A 17,323-nucleotide genomic window follows, 5' to 3' on the forward strand; every position below is an offset into this window, starting at 1 on the left:
TTTGGATTCTTCTATTCTGGTATCTTGTACATTTGTACTTGTGTTCTTTAGTTGCAATGTTGTCTTGTAATCATACCTATCCCTCTATAGAAAAGAAAATACATCTACACCCATACACACACCCTCATCGCCCGCGGCCGAACCCACAACACTCCACACCCCATATCATCCCCTATCACATCAGTAATCCATCCCCTCAACGCCGTCCTACACGCCTTTGACGTGCGCCCAGGAACCCAGTCCCTCGTGCTAAACCAAGCCGCCCGTGCTAAGTAACTAGGTGATACTTAGCCCACTCGTGGCTAAACTAACCGGTGGACCGACGTGCGCCATCCGACGACCTCAACACGGCATGGTATTCTTATTCCCACCCCAATTCCCTTTGCAACACCGCGGCGTGGCGTTTTTAAAAGACTGGCCTCGAGTATGAGGGGTGAGAAGTTGGCTACACCTAGTCCCTATCCGCGCGATGAAGCATTATCGGGGAGGCGTGCCCCAAAGTCGCGAGTTAGAGGTACGATGGCATACACGCCATGGATGATGTGCACAACCCAGTACACATCCACCGTCCCCAACTAACTAATCCAGCACAGGAAATCCCGCAACTACGAAAAGTGCGGGTAGATGGGCTTACGGTAATTATTTCCCCACGCACGCTCGCACGCACGCTTACCCCCGCAATGCACTTGTATCGCACTTGTGTCGTATGATGGTGAGTTTTTGGGTGGTTTGAGTGGCTAGTTCGGATCGTGCGTGCGGCATTTGGCAGACAATGGCTTTGTTGGTTCGTTTGTGTGGTTTGTGTGTAGGTATGCTTGGGGGATGGAGGGTGTGTGAGATGATGTCTTGGTAGTTGAGATCGGGTGTGATGGTTGGTTGTTTGGTTGTTTATTTTGCAATTACTTTCTCCTTCGTTGTGATGCGGATTTTCAAGGTTCATTATTTAGTTGGGTTTTAAAATGTCTTACTTCAGGATCAGTTGTGTTGTGTTGTGCTGCATGGTTGGTAACGTCGTGCTATGCTATAACTGACACTGCATGTCACTACTCTGTTCCATCTAAGGTAAGCTTCCTTTTCCTTCCACCACCCAAAGGGTTCGTCGATCATAAATCACGAGCACATATCATAAACAAAAAAAAAGAAGTCCCTGTTCTCTAATCGTGATCCATTTCTCGTAATCTAAAACTATGGTGCTTGGTTGCTGCGGGCTCTTGTGTCTAAATGCTAGAATGCTGGGTAATAATGCTATAGTACATGGATGCGTTCATGATTGGATGCATAGACGCAAGACGTAGAAAAAACACTGGACGTAAAAACTCCGAAACTCCAAGACAATGTGAGGTGTAGGGTTGGGGAAGGGGAATGCTGGATTGGGGATGAGGAAAGGAAAGGATAGGATAGAAGAAGGGAAACATAAAGAAAATGTGGGAAGTACAATGCAATGATGAAGTGATACAAGCTAATGAAAACAGAATGCGGGATGGTAACATAAGAGAAAGCAGCAACGAACTAATGAGAGACAGGAGTACAAATACAGGTCTACATGGGACAGGAGATCGAACCCAAAAACATGCTCAAGGAAATAGTGTTACAAGCAGCAGAATACATGATCAAGTTGTGTGATGTCTGCTTGAGATAAACAAGCATCACTGTCCCGGCCTCCACCCGCACGCCGGGCAGAAATCTGGCGTGAGACCACTGTTTGCTGCCCTGCAGGCTGGACAGTACCATGCGTCGGCCGGGGTATCTGGACAGGTGTAGCCAGGGCTGTGGTGTTGATGGCTCTGGGGTTGATATTGCTGGTATGTCTGTCTTTGACTGGAATTGCGATACATAGTCTGTCCATATTGCGTTGCTGCTGGTGCTGGCGTTATGGGGCCGCCATAGTAGGGTTCGCCAGGACCAGTGCATTGCTGGCATCTGTAGTGGCCGCAATACGGATTTGCGCAACGGTCCGGTGCAAGTTGAACTAGGTACATGGTCGAGCATTCGTGACAAACCCAACAGTCGTTGGGGACCACGCACTCCAATGTAGGTACGTCGTTCATGTTGCTTGTTTGTCCTTTCGGGGCTTGCCTTGTAGGATCTTGTTGAAGTAATGTTCGAAGAAGAGCTTTCTATTCAGATCGTGGACGAGTCTTGATTGAGCTATCCAGAGATGGCTGATGATATTCAGGGCCAACGAAACAGGGTCCCGAGTGAGGAAGGGTGAGGGCTCCTTTCAAGCTATAGACCACGGAATATGTGTCTCGATAAGGATCAGTCTCGCTGTTTGAGTGCGAGAAATAGTGTCGAGATGCGGTTCCTCTTTGCTTGCACTCTGCTAGAGATCTTGTAACAAAGTGGAAGAGTGCAGAGAAAGGGGAACGAAGCTTGTAAGGTATTGTTGCAGACAGATTGATGGTATTTGTGCGATTGATATTGGATAAGATAGTATGGAATGGATTGCAGTGTTGCGAATGAGATCAAAACGGTAGGAAGATGAAGGGATATATAGTCTTCAGATTGAGCATGAGCACAATGGAAGAAGAAGTAACTGAAGGACGAATAAAGATAGGAAAATGCCCTATACAGCGCCCTTGTCCGTGTGTTGAAGCTGGTCGGAGGAGGGGCGATCATCGTGAAACTCTGACGACCTATCAGAGGTCTCCGTACCAGCCCTTTTGCTCCATTGTTCAGGAATTCGAACCCGGGCAAGCTGAAACTCCTCCAAAAAACCTTGAATGAGAAATGATGCCTCATTGTAGAGCGCGGCGATGGGTCAAAGAGTGCCCGTAGCATAGCCATAAAGGGGCCCACAGTGACAAAAGTCGACCTCGTGACGATGGGAATATATGGCGTAGGTTACGTAGTGACGCATAACAGTGCTATGAACCCATAAGGGCCACATAGCGGTGTAGGAGGGCAATCGGAGGACTGATTTCGCAGCGCCTGTGTAATAAGGCTAACCGGGGATGGGTAAAGGTATTTGCGTATTGCAGGTAAAGTAGGAAATGTTCCTGGATTCGTCCCTCATCTTTAACCATAAGTTGAAATGTCGATGTTATGGAATGGGGACTTGACAATGCCTTGTCATTTGGAGCAAAAAGATTAATCAAGGAAACGTGGCATTTTGACCACAGGTTCATGGACGGATGGTGGGCTACATAGTGTAGTGAGTGGTTGGAACGCTCTCATTGCAATGGCAGACGTGACAGACGCTCGTCAACGGCGGCTTTGGACGAGTGAGACGTCCCGCAGGGCGCTGGCAAGGCTGAAAATGCAACACAATGAGGTAGATCGCCTTGAACTCGGCTGCTTCGGCGGTATCGGAGGGCAAAGCTCTGCTTGCCTTCTGTTAGTGTGATTTTGCCTGATTTCTTGGTGGTACATATCATGATGCATATTGGAAGTCAAGAAAAAGACGTGTCACAATGTCCTCCACGGCTGACACGAAGTATGGCCGACGAGAGAGATGGGAGAGCGTGCACACTTGATACGAAGAGTCGAAGCTGTGAGAGCCTGTATGTGGTTTTGTTGACGTCAACGATCGCAGCGAAGACGGAAAGAACATGAGACGACGTGTGTGGTAGGGGCGAAAGTGAGGAATCCAAGTCCTTAGCATTGCGACACGCTAAACTTCATGCAGACAATGGCAATGATAAATGCAAAAGTGACTCAACAGGACAGCAAACACCGCCTGTAGACGTAAATTGCAAGCTGAGAATTAAGTGAATTCGAGGGGAAGCAGGACCAAAAAGATTTTGACGTAAATGTTGATAATTTAGTTGGGTATTCTATTCTTGTCACTCATCCTTCCTGCGCGAACTGATGCGGAAGGTGAAAGCAAGTCATTAAAAATGTTTGTCCACAAGGAATAGTAGAAGTCGCAAGACAGGAGCTTGCGCTTTAACACCAAGTGACCGATTAAATGAGTCCGCTGCATTAAAAAAGCCAAGAAATGAACTTCCTGTAGAACCAGTTGCCCTTGTTGGCATCCTTACCCTGGGACTCCTTGAAGGCCAGGAATGCAGCCTCTTCGCGATCGATCTCGTCCTTGCCCGTGTAGAAGTCAGCTTCGTGGGGCTTGATACCTGGCTCCTTGGTGTAGAACTTGTATCCGAAGATCATGATGATGTAGAGCGGAATACCGAGATAACCTGGTGTCTGTTAGTACTGATAATTTGTATGTTGAAAGTGAAAAAACTGACCTGTGATGAAGTTCTTGTAGTCGAAGTTGCCATACTTCTTGTCATGAATGAAGACTGTGAAGTTCTTCGTGAAAGCGATCAAGATGCTGAAGGCCAAGGCGATGTAGGAACCAATCAAACCAAATGGAGCAACATAAGGCATTTGATCATCGGTAATGCCTTGCGCTCTGCGTGCCTTGACGAAGTAGATGTGAGTGACCAAGATGGAGATCCAGGTAAGCAGACCAAAGATGGTAACCAAATTGGTGAAGTAGGTGAAAACCTCAGCGGAGGACTTGGCGACGTTGAGGAAGGCAAGGAGACAGAACAAGGCTGAGACACCGAGAGCAGTGACGGGGACACCGCGCTTGTCGGTGTATGTCAAGATGCGGGGAGCGTGACCAGACTTTGCCAAACCGTATATGGTCCGGGAGGCAATGTACAAATCAGAGTTGGCGGCACTGAACACGAAGAGCAGAATGCAGGCATTGAGAATTCCGGGCAAGTGGGGGATGTTTCCGTTCTTGATCGCAACGACGAAGGGAGAGGCAGACGCCTTAGTACCCTTGGTGTTGGCCTCCAAAAGCTTCGGGTCATTGTATGGGACCAACATGCCCAAGAAGAAGACACTGAGGCAGTAGAAGAAGAGGATTCGGTAGAACGTAAGCTTAATGGCACGGGGGATGGTCTTGCGGGGATTCTGCGCTTCTCCGACAGTCACACCGACAAGCTCAGTACCGAGATAGGCGAAGACGGCGTTGATAAGAGATGCCCAGAAGCCGAGGAATTTACCAAGATCACCTTTGGCATAGGTCGCCTTGAAGGCACCAGGGCTCTTCCAGTACTTGAAACCAGTGGCTTCACCAGAGGCACCGACTGCGAGAGCGAAGGACAGAATGATGACACCAACCTGGATTGTGACATTAGGAAAATGAACTGACCGCATTGATGCTGTTGGTAACACTTACAATGGTCACGACTTTGATGCTGCTAAGCCAGAACTCGAATTCTCCGAAGAACTTGACACCGAAGTAGTTGATACAGATGATGGTGACCATAAAGACGGCGATGAAAACACCAGGATTCACTTGATCTGGAGTTTTCCACTCCTGTAGAACAAGTGCAGCCGCAGTGAGCTGATTAGGCGTGACAATGATGTACTTGAACCAATACGTATAGCCGACGGCGAAACCAAGGGCAGGGTCGCAGAATCGAGTAGCATAGCCGGCAAAACCAGCACCGTGGGGAAGCCAAGCAGCCATTTCACCAAGGCCGCACATGACGACGTAGACGAGAAGACCGACGAGAGTGTACGAGATCAAGATTGAAGCAGGTCTGGACGTAAATGTTAGAAATCATGGTGTTGTTATAAACGAGTGAAAGCATTCATACCCTGAAGTAGCCAAAGCCTTGCCAGTTCCGAGAATGAGACCAGTTCCGATAGCACCACCGATGGCAATCATAGTGATGTGACGGGACTTGAGACCACGGCGAAGATGTTGATTGTCTTCATAGTGGACTGCTCCATCTGCTGAAACAGCTGGAATCTCGCCTTCTCCAGCCTGGTACTCAGTCTTTCCTCCAGTGTATTCAGGATCGCGGCCGTGAGGGCTTCCACTGCCCGACGAAGTTGACTTCCTGTTGTAGGCTGCCATGATCGCGAGCTAGATCTTCTCCGATCTAATGTGCGAATTTAAGAGAGTGTCCTTGGTGACGTTTGCGACAAACTTGAACGTGGGGTTGCTCAAGATTGCTGACGCGGGAACAAGAACAACAAGAGTCGCCTTGGAAACGATAAGCTCAGCTTTCTCTAAAAGAGTGAAGCAGCAAGCGGACCACCGAGCCTAAATATCTTTGAGGCGCAGGTGAGGCGTTTAATAAAGGCTTCCACCCTTAACTATCTCAGGCTCACCGGTTGAGTTGCACGAGAGTACGGGTAGTGCACGCAGGGCAAGTCAGCCTGGCAGGGAGGGAGAGGGGAGCGAGGCCTTTTTGTAGTTATATACAGCAAGAGAGCAGTATTATCAGTGAAAGGCAGCCCTGGGAGCGCCACCAGGAAGATTGAGGTAACCCAAGACGGCCCAAGCCAATGGAGAGGCAGTCGAAAAGAAGGAAGAGGGTTAGCACTCTGCTGATGGGCAATAGATTCTGGCAAGAAACATGCGGGGGCGCCGCAGCGGTCTGGATGCCTTTATGTATTCATTTGTGCGACTCCAATCACCTGGTCGTGAGCGCGAAACGCAGAACGCGAATGCCGGGGGGTGGGAGGGGGTTGTGTGGAGGCGTGTGCATCCCATAGAGTTGGATATGCAATATGAGCTTCCTGATGTGGATGGCGGTGGTGGGAGTCGCAAAAGCCCACGTACTTGGCGTGACAACGATAAAGAGTTGGCCAAGCTGAAGCCAAGCGAGATCAGGGCGGTGCTTGCTTGCTCGCTGGCTTTGCGCTTGATGTATCCATGTCCATCATCGAGAGGATCCTGATAAGAGGCCTCTTGTGGTGGTGGTGTTGGGAGTCTGATGGTGGCATGTTTTCTTCTAGAATGCTGCGCATGCCACACACACACCCTCCGGCGCATCGGTGGATCGAGCGTCTAACGGGCATATTCGTTTTTAGTGTTATTATTATTGTTGTAAAACGAAAAGAATGAGAGATAACGGACTTTGAGCCTCTCAAAGCACATACCTACCTCCACGTAGTACACCCGCATTATGACGACCGTTGGCTACTAGCAGGTAACTTACACGGGAAGTAGGCACAGGTACGGTGATCGAAATAAGGCCGTACCAAGCACCGATTATACTACCAAAGCCTTTTGCCGTCCAAGTGGCCAATGGGAAGTCAAGACTTGCAACTGTATGACATACATAATCGTTGTATACCGTTAATTACTATACCATACACCTACATACGGATACATTGAGAGTAGAAACATCATACCATAGGTTACAAGATATGACTACATACATAGCAGGGCGACCACAACACAGAGTGACATCGAAAGAAAATCAATTGCCAAATGATGAGGGTAATAGTAATCCCATCCACAGGATACAATGGGACTCTAGAGATAAGGCGAAGCAAAGCGAAGAAGCCGAGGGCTGATCAAGGCGCATTGGGACCCCTTGGCTCTATGGATTCCCCGACCAGCCAGTAAGATCTCTATAATGTCCCAAGTAACTACACGTAGAAAACGACCACACAAGCACGCGGAGCATTACCGATTCATACCTGAGGCACGAGTCGAGCTTAGAAAACCCTTCATCGTCGGCCCCAGGCGAATCAACCGTACTAGTAACCTGCTATCGGAGGCCCGAGCAACGTCTAACTACGAACACACGAAACAATCTTCCAGGAGCCTGGTGCCTTCTTACGTCGGACTCAGGCGCAACGGTCGCTCAATGCAGCGGTGATTTGCAGTGCTGAGTTACGACGGATAATAATACATATTTCATGTCAGTTACAGAGGTGCATGGAGACGGTACGGTCTAGGTGTAATAATCCGTACCATAATTGCTGTGTAGGTAGTCGAGATACGGAGTACGCAAAGCTACGCCACGGTGTATCTCTTGAAGGATCGAGGGAGGTTGGATGGCGTGAAACTACGGCTTTGACTAGAGTCCGGGGAACAGTATCGGCCCGCTACACTTGCCTCGTATCTCTCTACAATTCTCTACAATAGATACCCAGATACGAATACACTATGCAATAACGTACCCGTACTGTACTGTGCTGGCTGTACTGTATTTGGACCTTCATCAAAACACCCATCTGTCTTCGGTTACCTACTCGTACCTCTAACTACCCGAAAGATGCGAACCCCCCAACCTCCCAAGACGCCGCGCATGCTCCCAAAAGGCATCACTGGGATTCGAATGAAGGGCTAGAAGCATATCTGTCGCGTGCTGCTATCCTTTCTATCCCTCCCCCCTGCGCTTACTTGCAGGACCCTCGCGTGCCTCGTTCGACATCCGAATCCGTCCATCCACCGGATCCTTTGAATCCCAAGGGACTATTACTTATGATAACAATAATATTGTTGACCAACTTAGAAGTAATTGTGCCTCCAAAGGCAATCGATATATCATCCCCTACCCGCCATCCATCTCAACCACCTCCCTCCCTCTCATCCCATTCGAACAAACATACACGCACGCATCCGCCCTCCTCACTAACGAAGGTACCTAACCTAACTAACTATCAGAATCAATGCAATCTTAACTATTCTGTTGAAACATTCCGAAAAGAGAGTGATCTCCTCCCTTCCGCGCGGCGTTGTGTTTTCCTAACCCCTAGCGGACTGGGTTGCTCGCTAGATCCCGTTGAAGAGGCTGATAGTTTTTTTTTTCTCTTCTCGCACGCACCGACCTGTCGTGTTCGTTCGGGAGAGGGAAATTAGCGTGCGGTTTTGTCCCGGTTGGTTCGCCTTTCGCCGGCTGAACGAAAAGGCAGGGCGGGATGTGGTAGGCGGTCACATGCTTGGTTGCTAGATGGCTAAGAGGCAGGTAGGTTAAGTATCGATCGAGTTTACATTTTGGTTACGTGTGGAAATGCGAATGGTAGATAGAGTTGGTAGATGAGTTTGGGCTAGTACGCAGGGGAGGCTTGGGATAATTTGTTCCCCAGCGCGACGCTTGGGGTATTTATTGCGTACACGGTGTCTAACCATGCGCTGGTGGTTTGTTGTACGTTATGAATTTTCAGCCTCAGCTTCAGCCTCAGCGTCCCCATGGCACGGGGCATCTGTTTGCACATCACCGTTGGACTGCTGTATCGAGTCTATCTCGATCACGCAAGCATCACATCACATCACAGCAAGCTGCTCGAATTGATTATCGACCGTGAAATCTGATATTGAGTAGCTGTGCACTAGCCCAGCTTCGAAGACTATATCGACCGTTTGTTGCCAGTGCCATTCCTCCATCGGCATTCCTGAAGCGACTGCTGGAAAGAATAGGAAAACAGAGTCATAGATCATTCAAGATGGAATGAAAATGAAAGCTTCCACTACTACAGCTGCTGGCTGCACGGCTCCACCGCGTTGGTATCTCCCATATGTCGGGGCCCGAGCTTCGAGTGCTGGATATCGAGAAGGCGGACCGGTCGCTCGGACCTGACCCTGCTGCTGGAGGGCAACGCAGTTTCGCGCGCAGCTGGGGTAGACGGTTTAGAAACCGTGGACCTGGAATGTCACGATGATTAGCGTTTTTGGGTCTTCTTTGCCGTGACCGTATACAGCTGGAGAGACTTACCTTGATGGTCTTGGAGTCTAGCCCCAAGCCCTCCTTCTTCTCGGTGAGGAAATCTTGTACATCTTTACGCTGATCTCCCTGGAGCTGAATCACCTCTCCCATCTCGGTGTCGGTGACGACGGTGCCATTGCAGGCAAATTTCTTCTTGATGACCTTCAGAATCTTCTTTTGATCGAACTGCTGCCGTTAGATATATGCCCTTCGAGTAGATGATGTAGAGATCGCCGTTACCTTCTTCGGGAGGCCCTGGACCGTGGTCAAGGTCTTGCGTCCATTGCGTTCTGCAGCCTTGTCAGCCTGATGCCCTCACGTCCAGATATTGCAGCGCCGGTCAACCCAACGACGACCGCGATAGGTCGCGCGCTGTCGGACGGGAGACGCCTCGGAAGATATGCGAACTTACGCTGGATACGGATGTGAATGTAGTTCTGAGCCTGAGTCTTGGCCTCACCAGTGTCGTCATCTGCCTCCGCGAACGGATCAAATGATTTGAGGTTTTGGATGTCTGTGGTCATGAATCTGACTGGTCGCGCTTGTCGGACGACTGTGAAAGGATGGACTCGGGGGCGAGGTACGGTAGTATTCCTTGCGGCTGTGGTTTACTTGGGCGTTGGTGGGTGAGTATCTGGCTTTGAGTCTGAGATGGAGGAGGTAGGATGCGAGTTGGTTATGTACTCTCTCTTGTTCTAGTTATGTGGCGGGGTGATTGTGAATGGGCGAATCGGCTAGTCCAAAAGAGGTTAGTGACACTGGAGACATTGATTCACCCAAGCAGGCCTTCAAAGAAACTTCATGCGTATCGAATGGTTACCGCATCTTGTCATACTCATTCTAGAGTCATTCACTTGTCTATTGTCTAAGGGAGCTATTCTTTTCCATCCGCGACTAACTTGCTGATCGCTCTCGCCTGTGACTCTTGCCGGCAGATACACAATCCTTTCGCCTTCAAGGAATAGGTTTCCTTCGGACCATCACATGGCATTCCACAGGATCAAGTCCGCTCTGGTCATCAGTCTGCTAAAAGGGTTCTTTTCTACGAATCGAAAACTACTTTAGTACACAGTCATTGGCAGTCAGGCAACAGGCTCACTGCATCTCTCTTGGGTGTGCTGCAACGGCCATCGGCTTCCGATCACACGCAAGGCCAAACTTGTCTTGATAAGAGCTTTGAAATCTAGGTCTACCACTAGAGGTGTCACTGAGAGCCTCCTTGGAGCGCATGAATCTCACAAACACTGCATAAGAGACCAAGTTCTGACACGAAGAACTCCAAGTCTGTATCGCATGTACACGAACTGATATTATCGAAGGTTGTGAAACACAAAAGCGCAGCTAAAACGATAAGAATGTCGTCAAAACTTGGGATGGAGGGGTCAGTCGAGGGAATGACTTGGTCGGGACAAGGGTCATTCCCATCGTTAAGCAAACGTGAGCGCAGGTTGACATCTTCCTGACAGGTCTTGGTAGTCGTTCCAAGATGGTTGTCGGAATATACACCAAGTGTTGGGAATGATATATGGATCATAGAGAAGTCGACTAATCGCAGTGTAATAGGAACCTGTTTCCACTATGTAGGGCTGAGGCTCGGCTGATGTTGGGAGGCAACATGCAATGCAAGCTCGAGCTGATGTCAAGTAGGACATGACATGCACTGCACTGACAACGTATGCTCTCCTCTCCTCAGGCCCTCTGCTAAGTAATTACTCCCCTCCCAAGCTCAACCCGCCCCGGTGAACAAATTATCCCATCAGGTGGATGCAGTCCTATTCCTTCTACTATCACTGGATCTTCCTGTCTTAACCTTCGCGCTTCCTTCCTTTGCTACATGATAGCCTTCGCCTTCTACTTTTCGACTACTGTGTAAATAATACATCTCTGTACTCGTACTGTTAATTTATGGTCCGTCTCTGTATCTGTAGCCATATTTAGTTCGTCGACAGGCCAAAGTCCAGTCAAGTCCCACTTGAAACCTTGGCAACCGCTTGACGATTGACGCTCAATTCTCAGGTGTGTGTGCTCTGCCAGCTGCCCACGCACGCACAACGGTCTCTCCAAGTGGAGTCTACCCCCAAAACCTCATCATTGACACCCGACTATCGCATCTTCGTTAACGCACTCGATCCGAACAATCTGGAACTGCACCGTACTCGAACTCGCCACCACTGCCCAACGTCCACCCGCGAGGCGCACGGAGCCGCTTCCTAGTGAACCAGTGAAGGGGTCCCCACCGACACACCAACGACACACCTACCAGTCAACCTCAAGAGGGGCATCATTTCGACCTACTCCACCATTGCATGCGTATTTCCCTTGCGCGTCGACTCGGCGAGGCATAGTTCGAGGCAGATGTTGACTTCGACAAAGGTCGGCCTCCGTATGCTGCGCATCCTCATAGCCTCGTAGTGACGACAACTCCCCATCTCAAGATACCGATTATACCAACCCACTTACCTCCACCACGCCGGTGCGCCAGCACGCGCTGCGATAATAAATCATCATGTCGTACTACGGCAATGGTAACAACTACTACAACCCCAATATCCCACATTCCAGTGCAGGATCGGGCCAGTATCAAAACCAAAACACCTACGATCGAAGGACACAAACCGCTGGCAATGGAGACAATGCAAACGGAGCGACTGGCTATGGCTATACAAGCCCGGTAGAAAGGCGCAACAGTTTTGCCTCGCGCCAGAATGACGAGCTGTTCATGGGCGATAATAGTGTTGGGCCGATGAGCCCACCGGTTCAGACTTCTCCTACCCTTGGGATTTATGATACCCAATACCAACAACAAATGCAACAACAACAGCAGCAGCAGCAGCAGCCGCCACCACCTCCTCAGCAACAACAGTACAACCCCCAGTCCTATGGATCACCCGTCGTCGCATTGCCGAACCCCCAGAATTTCGGTGGTGTGAACCGGACGTTCGCTAGCATTAATCATCAGCCATACAATCCAGCACTCTACGCGGACAGCAATATAACTAGGAACAACACCGTCAGTCATCCGTATGGCTTCTCTCCGACCTCTCCCACAACCGCATCGTACCCCTCCCCGAGTGTATACCAACAACAATCGCAATTTGCAAGAACGACGTCTGTTCAAGGGGGACGGTCAGCTTACAGCCCACCCGCACCGCCGCCGTTACCTGTCCCGCCGGGAAGTGCGCAATCGCCCGCTGACGACTGGGGCAACTATCCGGTGCAGCAATCCTCAAATCCCCATTCCTACCATCGCGCTTCCGACCCATCGCACGCTCCGCTGCCCTCCCCGCCAGCACACGAAACAGGCTACTCTCACCATGAGAGGCTTGACAGATATCCTTCAACATCATCGAACCCACTTCCTCCTACTCCGCCCGCTCCTCAAGCACCCCCTCATCGAAGACCCCTTCCTCCTCCCCCGCCCCCCAACGAATCCGACAGCGACGAATACTTTTCGCACCAGAACGGCAATTACAGTACACAGGATGATCTCTTTAACCAGGTGGAAAATCTGGCCGCCGGAGGAGGAAGCCCAGCGATCCACGTACAGCAACCAAACGGGGATCACTATTACGATCAGCCGTCTGGTCGTAGTGGCGGTGGCGGTCTAAATGGCGATCACCTCGTTCCTTACCGCGCGCAGGAGGTATACACGAGCGACGAAAGCGACGTTGAAGCAGCTGCAGGGCTGGCTGCACTACGTATGGCCGAAGAACAAGAGCAGGCGGATGAAGCTCGAAGACGGAGTGGCGGAGGTGGTCTTTTTAGCACATACGCATCGATCCAGAGTCCACCGCTTCCCTCGTCGGCAGCTCAACCGGGGCATGAGAGTGCAAGCGATAGCGATTACGTCCCAGTGGATGTAGGATTGTACGGTGGGAACTTCGAACCTCACTTTACCTATGGAGGTGCCCCGAATCAACTGGCTACAGGAACTAGCAACTTCGATGGCAGCCATCCCACATCTACATCTGGTTCTCAACGGCGTTCTGAAGCGACTAGTGAGGACTACGACCCTATTCACCCTTTCCCAGCATTTTCGTCGAATGCCCGTGTGGACACTTTTGGTACTGGGGGTTTAGAAGAGCCAAGCGCTCGCAGACGAAGTTATGATGAAGGCGATGAGGTAACTCTAACAGACCACCAGTCTCCGGCCGCTGGAGAGCCCCCGGACATGTTCTATCACCCAGGCATGTCTAACAGACCCCTTCCCCCACCTCCGACGTCAAGCAACAGTACTACTCGCCGTTATAATCACGGCAGTACAGGCTCTACGGGGTCATATGAATACTGGCGAAATTCGCAGTCATCTCGTGGGTCATATCCCGTCGATCCCCAGTCTTTGCAGATGCAGTCGCCTACAGGCACACTCGTTCCTCGTTCAACTTCGTTACTTCAGCATAGCAATACGCCTCAGGCGATACCACTACCAAGATCGAAGACTGATGCCGAACAAGGTCACAGGGTGCGTCAAACGAATCGCAACACCTACTACGGTGGTGTGCATGATAGTGATGGAAATACCCTCACTCCTAACAGTGCCGAGGCTGTTGCCATCGATCTTCCCACCCTTCCTGCTGGGAAGCGCTTCAACCCAGCGAAGCTCTCCTCCAACGATTTCAAAAAGTGCACGGAGCCATGGGCGCTTAGTTCCATTATTTCCTGGTTGAAAACTATGACTGAAGGGGAGAATGATCTCAAGGAAGGCCCCATCACCGAAGGCCTGATTGCCCTCTTCACCCATAAAGTACCAACCATGAACATTGCCGACGCCGAAACGATTAGCAGTCGCGTAGTAGCGGAGATGTACAAGGCTGGAACGTTGGTGCATGAGGAAGAGTGGCTGAAGTTCTCCAACGAAACAATGACTGGGGTTATCTTTCAGCTCACGGGTGCTGGCTGTTACGCTTCTAAGCTCCACAACTATTCTACTCCAGGACGCTGTTATTCGCATCATTGCCAGAGAACGCTGAAGAAGCTTGACTTACAATCTGCTGGTGCACCTCGATCGGACGACTGGGCCACTTTCTACAGCTTGAAGAAGGAGGATGTTGAAGGTGTCAATAAGAAGGAAGTGGAGCGACAAAACATTCTGCATGAGATCGTCCAGGGAGAAGACGCCTACATGGATCGCCTCAATCTATGGCGCAACCTCTACCGTGACCGACTTATTTCCGCCCAACCCCCAGTTATCCCTCCCAAGAAGCTCAGCAAATTTCTCAAGGATGTTTTTGGTAAGATCGATGCCGTCAAGAAAGCGAACGAAGATCACCTTCTGCCACAGATGAAGTACCGACAGCAAGAGCAAGGTCCGTGGGTTGTCGGCTTCAGCGACATCTTCAGAGAATGGATTAGGAAAGCCAAGCACGCATACATTGAGTATGCCGCGGCTTTTCCCTACGCCAGCTTTCTCGTCCGACAGGAAGCCGAGAAGAATATGCTCTTCCGCAGCTTCCTGGATGAAGCACGTAGCCATAAGTCTTCGAACAAGTTGAGTTGGGACACATACCTCAAAGGCCCAATTACGAGATTACAGCACTACGGCTTACTGCTTGGTACCGTGCTGAAGAGGTCAGCCCTGGACAATGAGGAGAAACGCAATCTCCAGATCGCTATGGAGGAGATCAAAGCTGTCACACTTGAGTGTGATAACCGCGTTGCCGAGATGTCACGAAAGGTGGATCTTAGCGATCTCCAAGCCAAGCTCATACTGCGACCTGGAATGCAGCGTGTGGAACTCAACCTCGATCATCTTGGAAGAGAACTCATATTCAAGGGCGATTTGATGAGAATGGGAGGCAACCGTTTCACTTGGTTGGAAACACATGCTCTTCTATTCGATCATTACCTCGTTCTTGCGAAGACGGTTTCTTACAGAGAGGCTGATGGAATAACCAAGTCGGAGAAGTACGATGTATCAAGACTAGTAAGCTGAAATCAACTTGGACCATCACTAATGCACCTACTAATGATTTCTAGCCTATTCCAATGGATCTTCTTGTCCTGGAGAGTGAAGACGACGACCCTGTCATCAAATCTGCAGTCAAGGGCATTGCCGCCGTGAGCAATGTGCCTAACAAAGTCAGCTCCGAGTCACGACTTGGCCGTACGGCCGCGAATAGCCCCGGTCCTGGAACGCTGCAGCATACAAACACTTCCAATTCCCTGTCCTCCACAAACACAGGTTCATCTGGTAAGACCATGGTTCAGAATACAGTGTTGGATAACGGAAAGGATGAAAAGATCATGTATCCCTTCCGCATCAAGCATCTTGGTAAAGAAACATACACCCTGTTCGCTCCTTCGGCACAAAACAGGGCCGAGTGGTGCGACAAGCTCATCATCGCAAAGACGAAGCATGCAGCGGCACTGTTCGCGCAGAACGCTGAGCCGTTCCGATTAAGAGTTATGGCAGACTCTGCTTTCGCATATGAAACAGCCATGCCCTCGCAAAAGAGCATCACTATCAAGGGAACTCCTCTTGATCGGTCTATCGAAGAGGTCGAGAAGCTCTACTCTAATTCAGGCCGTCCAGTACCGATCTGCAGAGCCAGGGTCAACTGCGCCACTGCTTTCCAGCAACCTTACGGCAAAATGATGGTGGCTGTCGGCACTGATAATGGTGTATACATAGCAGATTTCGACAACCCAAGAGGGTGGACAAAGGTAAGTCCCTTGGCGACTAATAGTTGAAATTGGTACTAATCGATACATAGGCCATCCAAATCCCAAGAGTGACCCAGGTCGCTGTTTTGGAACAATTCAGTCTCATGTTGCTCATCTCGGACAAATCTCTGATTGCATACCATCTGGATGCCGTCTGTCCTGTCGGTGGGGCACTTCCATCAAATGACTCCACCAGGAGAGCCCCCCAGAAACTCTCTGGCGCTCGAGATATCGGCTTCTTTGCAACTGGAAACATGAAAGATCGGACATTGGTGTTTTACAAGAAACGTGAGGGACTTTCGTCCACGTTCAAGGTTCTCGAACCTGTCTACCAAAAGTCCACGGAGAAGAAGTCTAGGCTATTCAGGTCTGGCCGTACCGAGTTTTTCCGCGAGTTCGATGAGTTTTATATTCCAACGGACTGTTTCGGTATCAACCTGTTCCATTCATCGCTGGCCATCTCCACCGCCAAAGGATTTGAGGTCCTCACGTTGGACAAGAAGCAGCCCTGGTCTGTTCCCGACTTGAAGCAGTCACACGTTGCCACCATTGCATCTCGTCTTCAAAATCAAGACCCTCTTGGTATGTTCAGGCTATCTGACCAAGAATTCCTTCTCTGCTACGAAGAGTGTGCTGTTTACGTCAACAAACACGGCGATATTTCACGCTCCGTAATCATGGAATTTGTGGGTAAGGCGAAGAGTGCCGCCTTGTATGGCCCATACGTCCTGCTCTTCGACCCAGACTTCGTTGAAATCCGCAACGCCCAAAACGGCCGACTCAGACAGGTCATCTCAGGGCGAGATGTTAAATGCCTTGACGATGGGCTTAGTGGAGGCTCATCGGGCAACAGAACCGTGAAACTCAGCCTACAGCATCCCCAGCAAGAGAGGAGCCAAGTCGTCGTCGAGCTTCTACTCAACGAAGGGCAAAGAGAATGAGCGAAACAATTTATCTTCCAGAAGAGACATAATTCTATATATATAATGCGGGCGACGGATGCCTCGTTTGTGCGAGTAAATATATACACGACAATTAGCGCAGTATGGCATCTTTGGAGTTGGTAAAGTAGGTTGGGGCATTTCTTGGATGATGATGATGATGGAATTGCGCGCGACATTGACGGCAACGCTACGATTCCCCCGTGATGATTGTCGGGCCTGGCGGTTACCTCTGTTCTTGGAAGCTTCGAGTTCCTGTTCTCTTATTATTTTCTTTACTGTGCAGGTTTTTCTGTTTAGTTGCTT

At 50.1% G+C, this 17,323-nt stretch overlaps 5 protein-coding genes across 5 annotated transcripts; 1 reads left to right on the plus strand and 4 right to left on the minus strand.

Moving 5' to 3' along the window:
* Positions 1 to 364: 364 nt before the first annotated feature.
* BU24DRAFT_218690 (uncharacterized protein) lies at positions 365 to 1,044 on the minus strand. Its single transcript, XM_033522030.1, has one exon. It carries the CDS (start codon positions 938 to 940, stop codon positions 509 to 511), a length of 432 nt encoding a protein of 143 aa, XP_033382987.1. The 5' UTR covers positions 941 to 1,044; the 3' UTR covers positions 365 to 508.
* Positions 1,045 to 2,124: 1,080 nt separating this feature from the next.
* On the minus strand, positions 2,125 to 3,080 carry BU24DRAFT_218708 (uncharacterized protein). The gene has a single exon (XM_033522031.1). The coding sequence runs from the start codon at positions 2,785 to 2,787 to the stop codon at positions 2,260 to 2,262; it is 528 nt and encodes a 175-aa protein (XP_033382988.1). The 5' UTR covers positions 2,788 to 3,080; the 3' UTR covers positions 2,125 to 2,259.
* An 844-nt stretch (positions 3,081 to 3,924) lies between these two features.
* Positions 3,925 to 5,824, minus strand: BU24DRAFT_433894 (uncharacterized protein; the record flags this gene model as incomplete). Its single annotated transcript, XM_033530003.1, has 4 exons — positions 3,925 to 4,139; positions 4,191 to 5,079; positions 5,138 to 5,504; positions 5,562 to 5,824. The coding sequence occupies 4 exons, from the start codon at positions 5,822 to 5,824 to the stop codon at positions 3,925 to 3,927; spliced, it is 1,734 nt and encodes a 577-aa protein (XP_033382989.1).
* A 3,347-nt stretch (positions 5,825 to 9,171) lies between these two features.
* BU24DRAFT_423555 (protein translation factor SUI1) lies at positions 9,172 to 10,075 on the minus strand. Its single transcript, XM_033528284.1, has 4 exons — positions 9,826 to 10,075; positions 9,654 to 9,703; positions 9,423 to 9,599; positions 9,172 to 9,352 (listed from the first exon to the last, which is right to left on the minus strand). The coding sequence occupies exons 1-4, from the start codon at positions 9,935 to 9,937 to the stop codon at positions 9,338 to 9,340; spliced, it is 354 nt and encodes a 117-aa protein (XP_033382990.1). The 5' UTR covers positions 9,938 to 10,075; the 3' UTR covers positions 9,172 to 9,337.
* A 1,358-nt stretch (positions 10,076 to 11,433) lies between these two features.
* Positions 11,434 to 17,120, plus strand: BU24DRAFT_218844 (uncharacterized protein). Its single transcript, XM_033522033.1, has 3 exons — positions 11,434 to 15,336; positions 15,390 to 16,076; positions 16,127 to 17,120. The coding sequence occupies exons 1-3, from the start codon at positions 11,920 to 11,922 to the stop codon at positions 17,015 to 17,017; spliced, it is 4,995 nt and encodes a 1,664-aa protein (XP_033382991.1). The 5' UTR covers positions 11,434 to 11,919; the 3' UTR covers positions 17,018 to 17,120.
* The last annotated feature ends 203 nt before the right edge of the window (positions 17,121 to 17,323 follow it).

Source organism: Aaosphaeria arxii, assembly GCF_010015735.1.
Source record: "Aaosphaeria arxii CBS 175.79 unplaced genomic scaffold BU24scaffold_5, whole genome shotgun sequence".
In the NCBI taxonomy this organism is placed as follows: Eukaryota; Fungi; Ascomycota; class Dothideomycetes; order Pleosporales; genus Aaosphaeria; species Aaosphaeria arxii.

What these genes read in the sequence shown, in the direction of transcription:
- BU24DRAFT_218690 (XM_033522030.1), bottom strand. Translation starts at nt 940, where the DNA reads ATGAACCTTGAAAATCCGCATCACAACGAAGGAGAAAGTAATTGCAAA.
- BU24DRAFT_218708 (XM_033522031.1), bottom strand. Translation starts at nt 2,787, where the DNA reads ATGGCTATGCTACGGGCACTCTTTGACCCATCGCCGCGCTCTACAATG.
- BU24DRAFT_423555 (XM_033528284.1), bottom strand. Translation starts at nt 9,937, where the DNA reads ATGACCACAGACATCCAAAACCTCAAATCATTTGATCCGTTCGCGGAG. An exon ending in CATTCACATCCGTATCCAGC is followed by an intron (nt 9,704 to 9,825) that starts GTAAGTTCGCAT and finishes ACAAGGCTGCAG; the next exon opens with AACGCAATGGACGCAAGACC. An exon ending in TCCAGGGCCTCCCGAAGAAG is followed by an intron (nt 9,600 to 9,653) that starts GTAACGGCGATC and finishes TAACGGCAGCAG; the next exon opens with TTCGATCAAAAGAAGATTCT.
- BU24DRAFT_218844 (XM_033522033.1), top strand. Translation starts at nt 11,920, where the DNA reads ATGTCGTACTACGGCAATGGTAACAACTACTACAACCCCAATATCCCA. An exon ending in AGTACGATGTATCAAGACTA is followed by an intron (nt 15,337 to 15,389) that starts GTAAGCTGAAAT and finishes AATGATTTCTAG; the next exon opens with CCTATTCCAATGGATCTTCT. An exon ending in ACCCAAGAGGGTGGACAAAG is followed by an intron (nt 16,077 to 16,126) that starts GTAAGTCCCTTG and finishes ATCGATACATAG; the next exon opens with GCCATCCAAATCCCAAGAGT.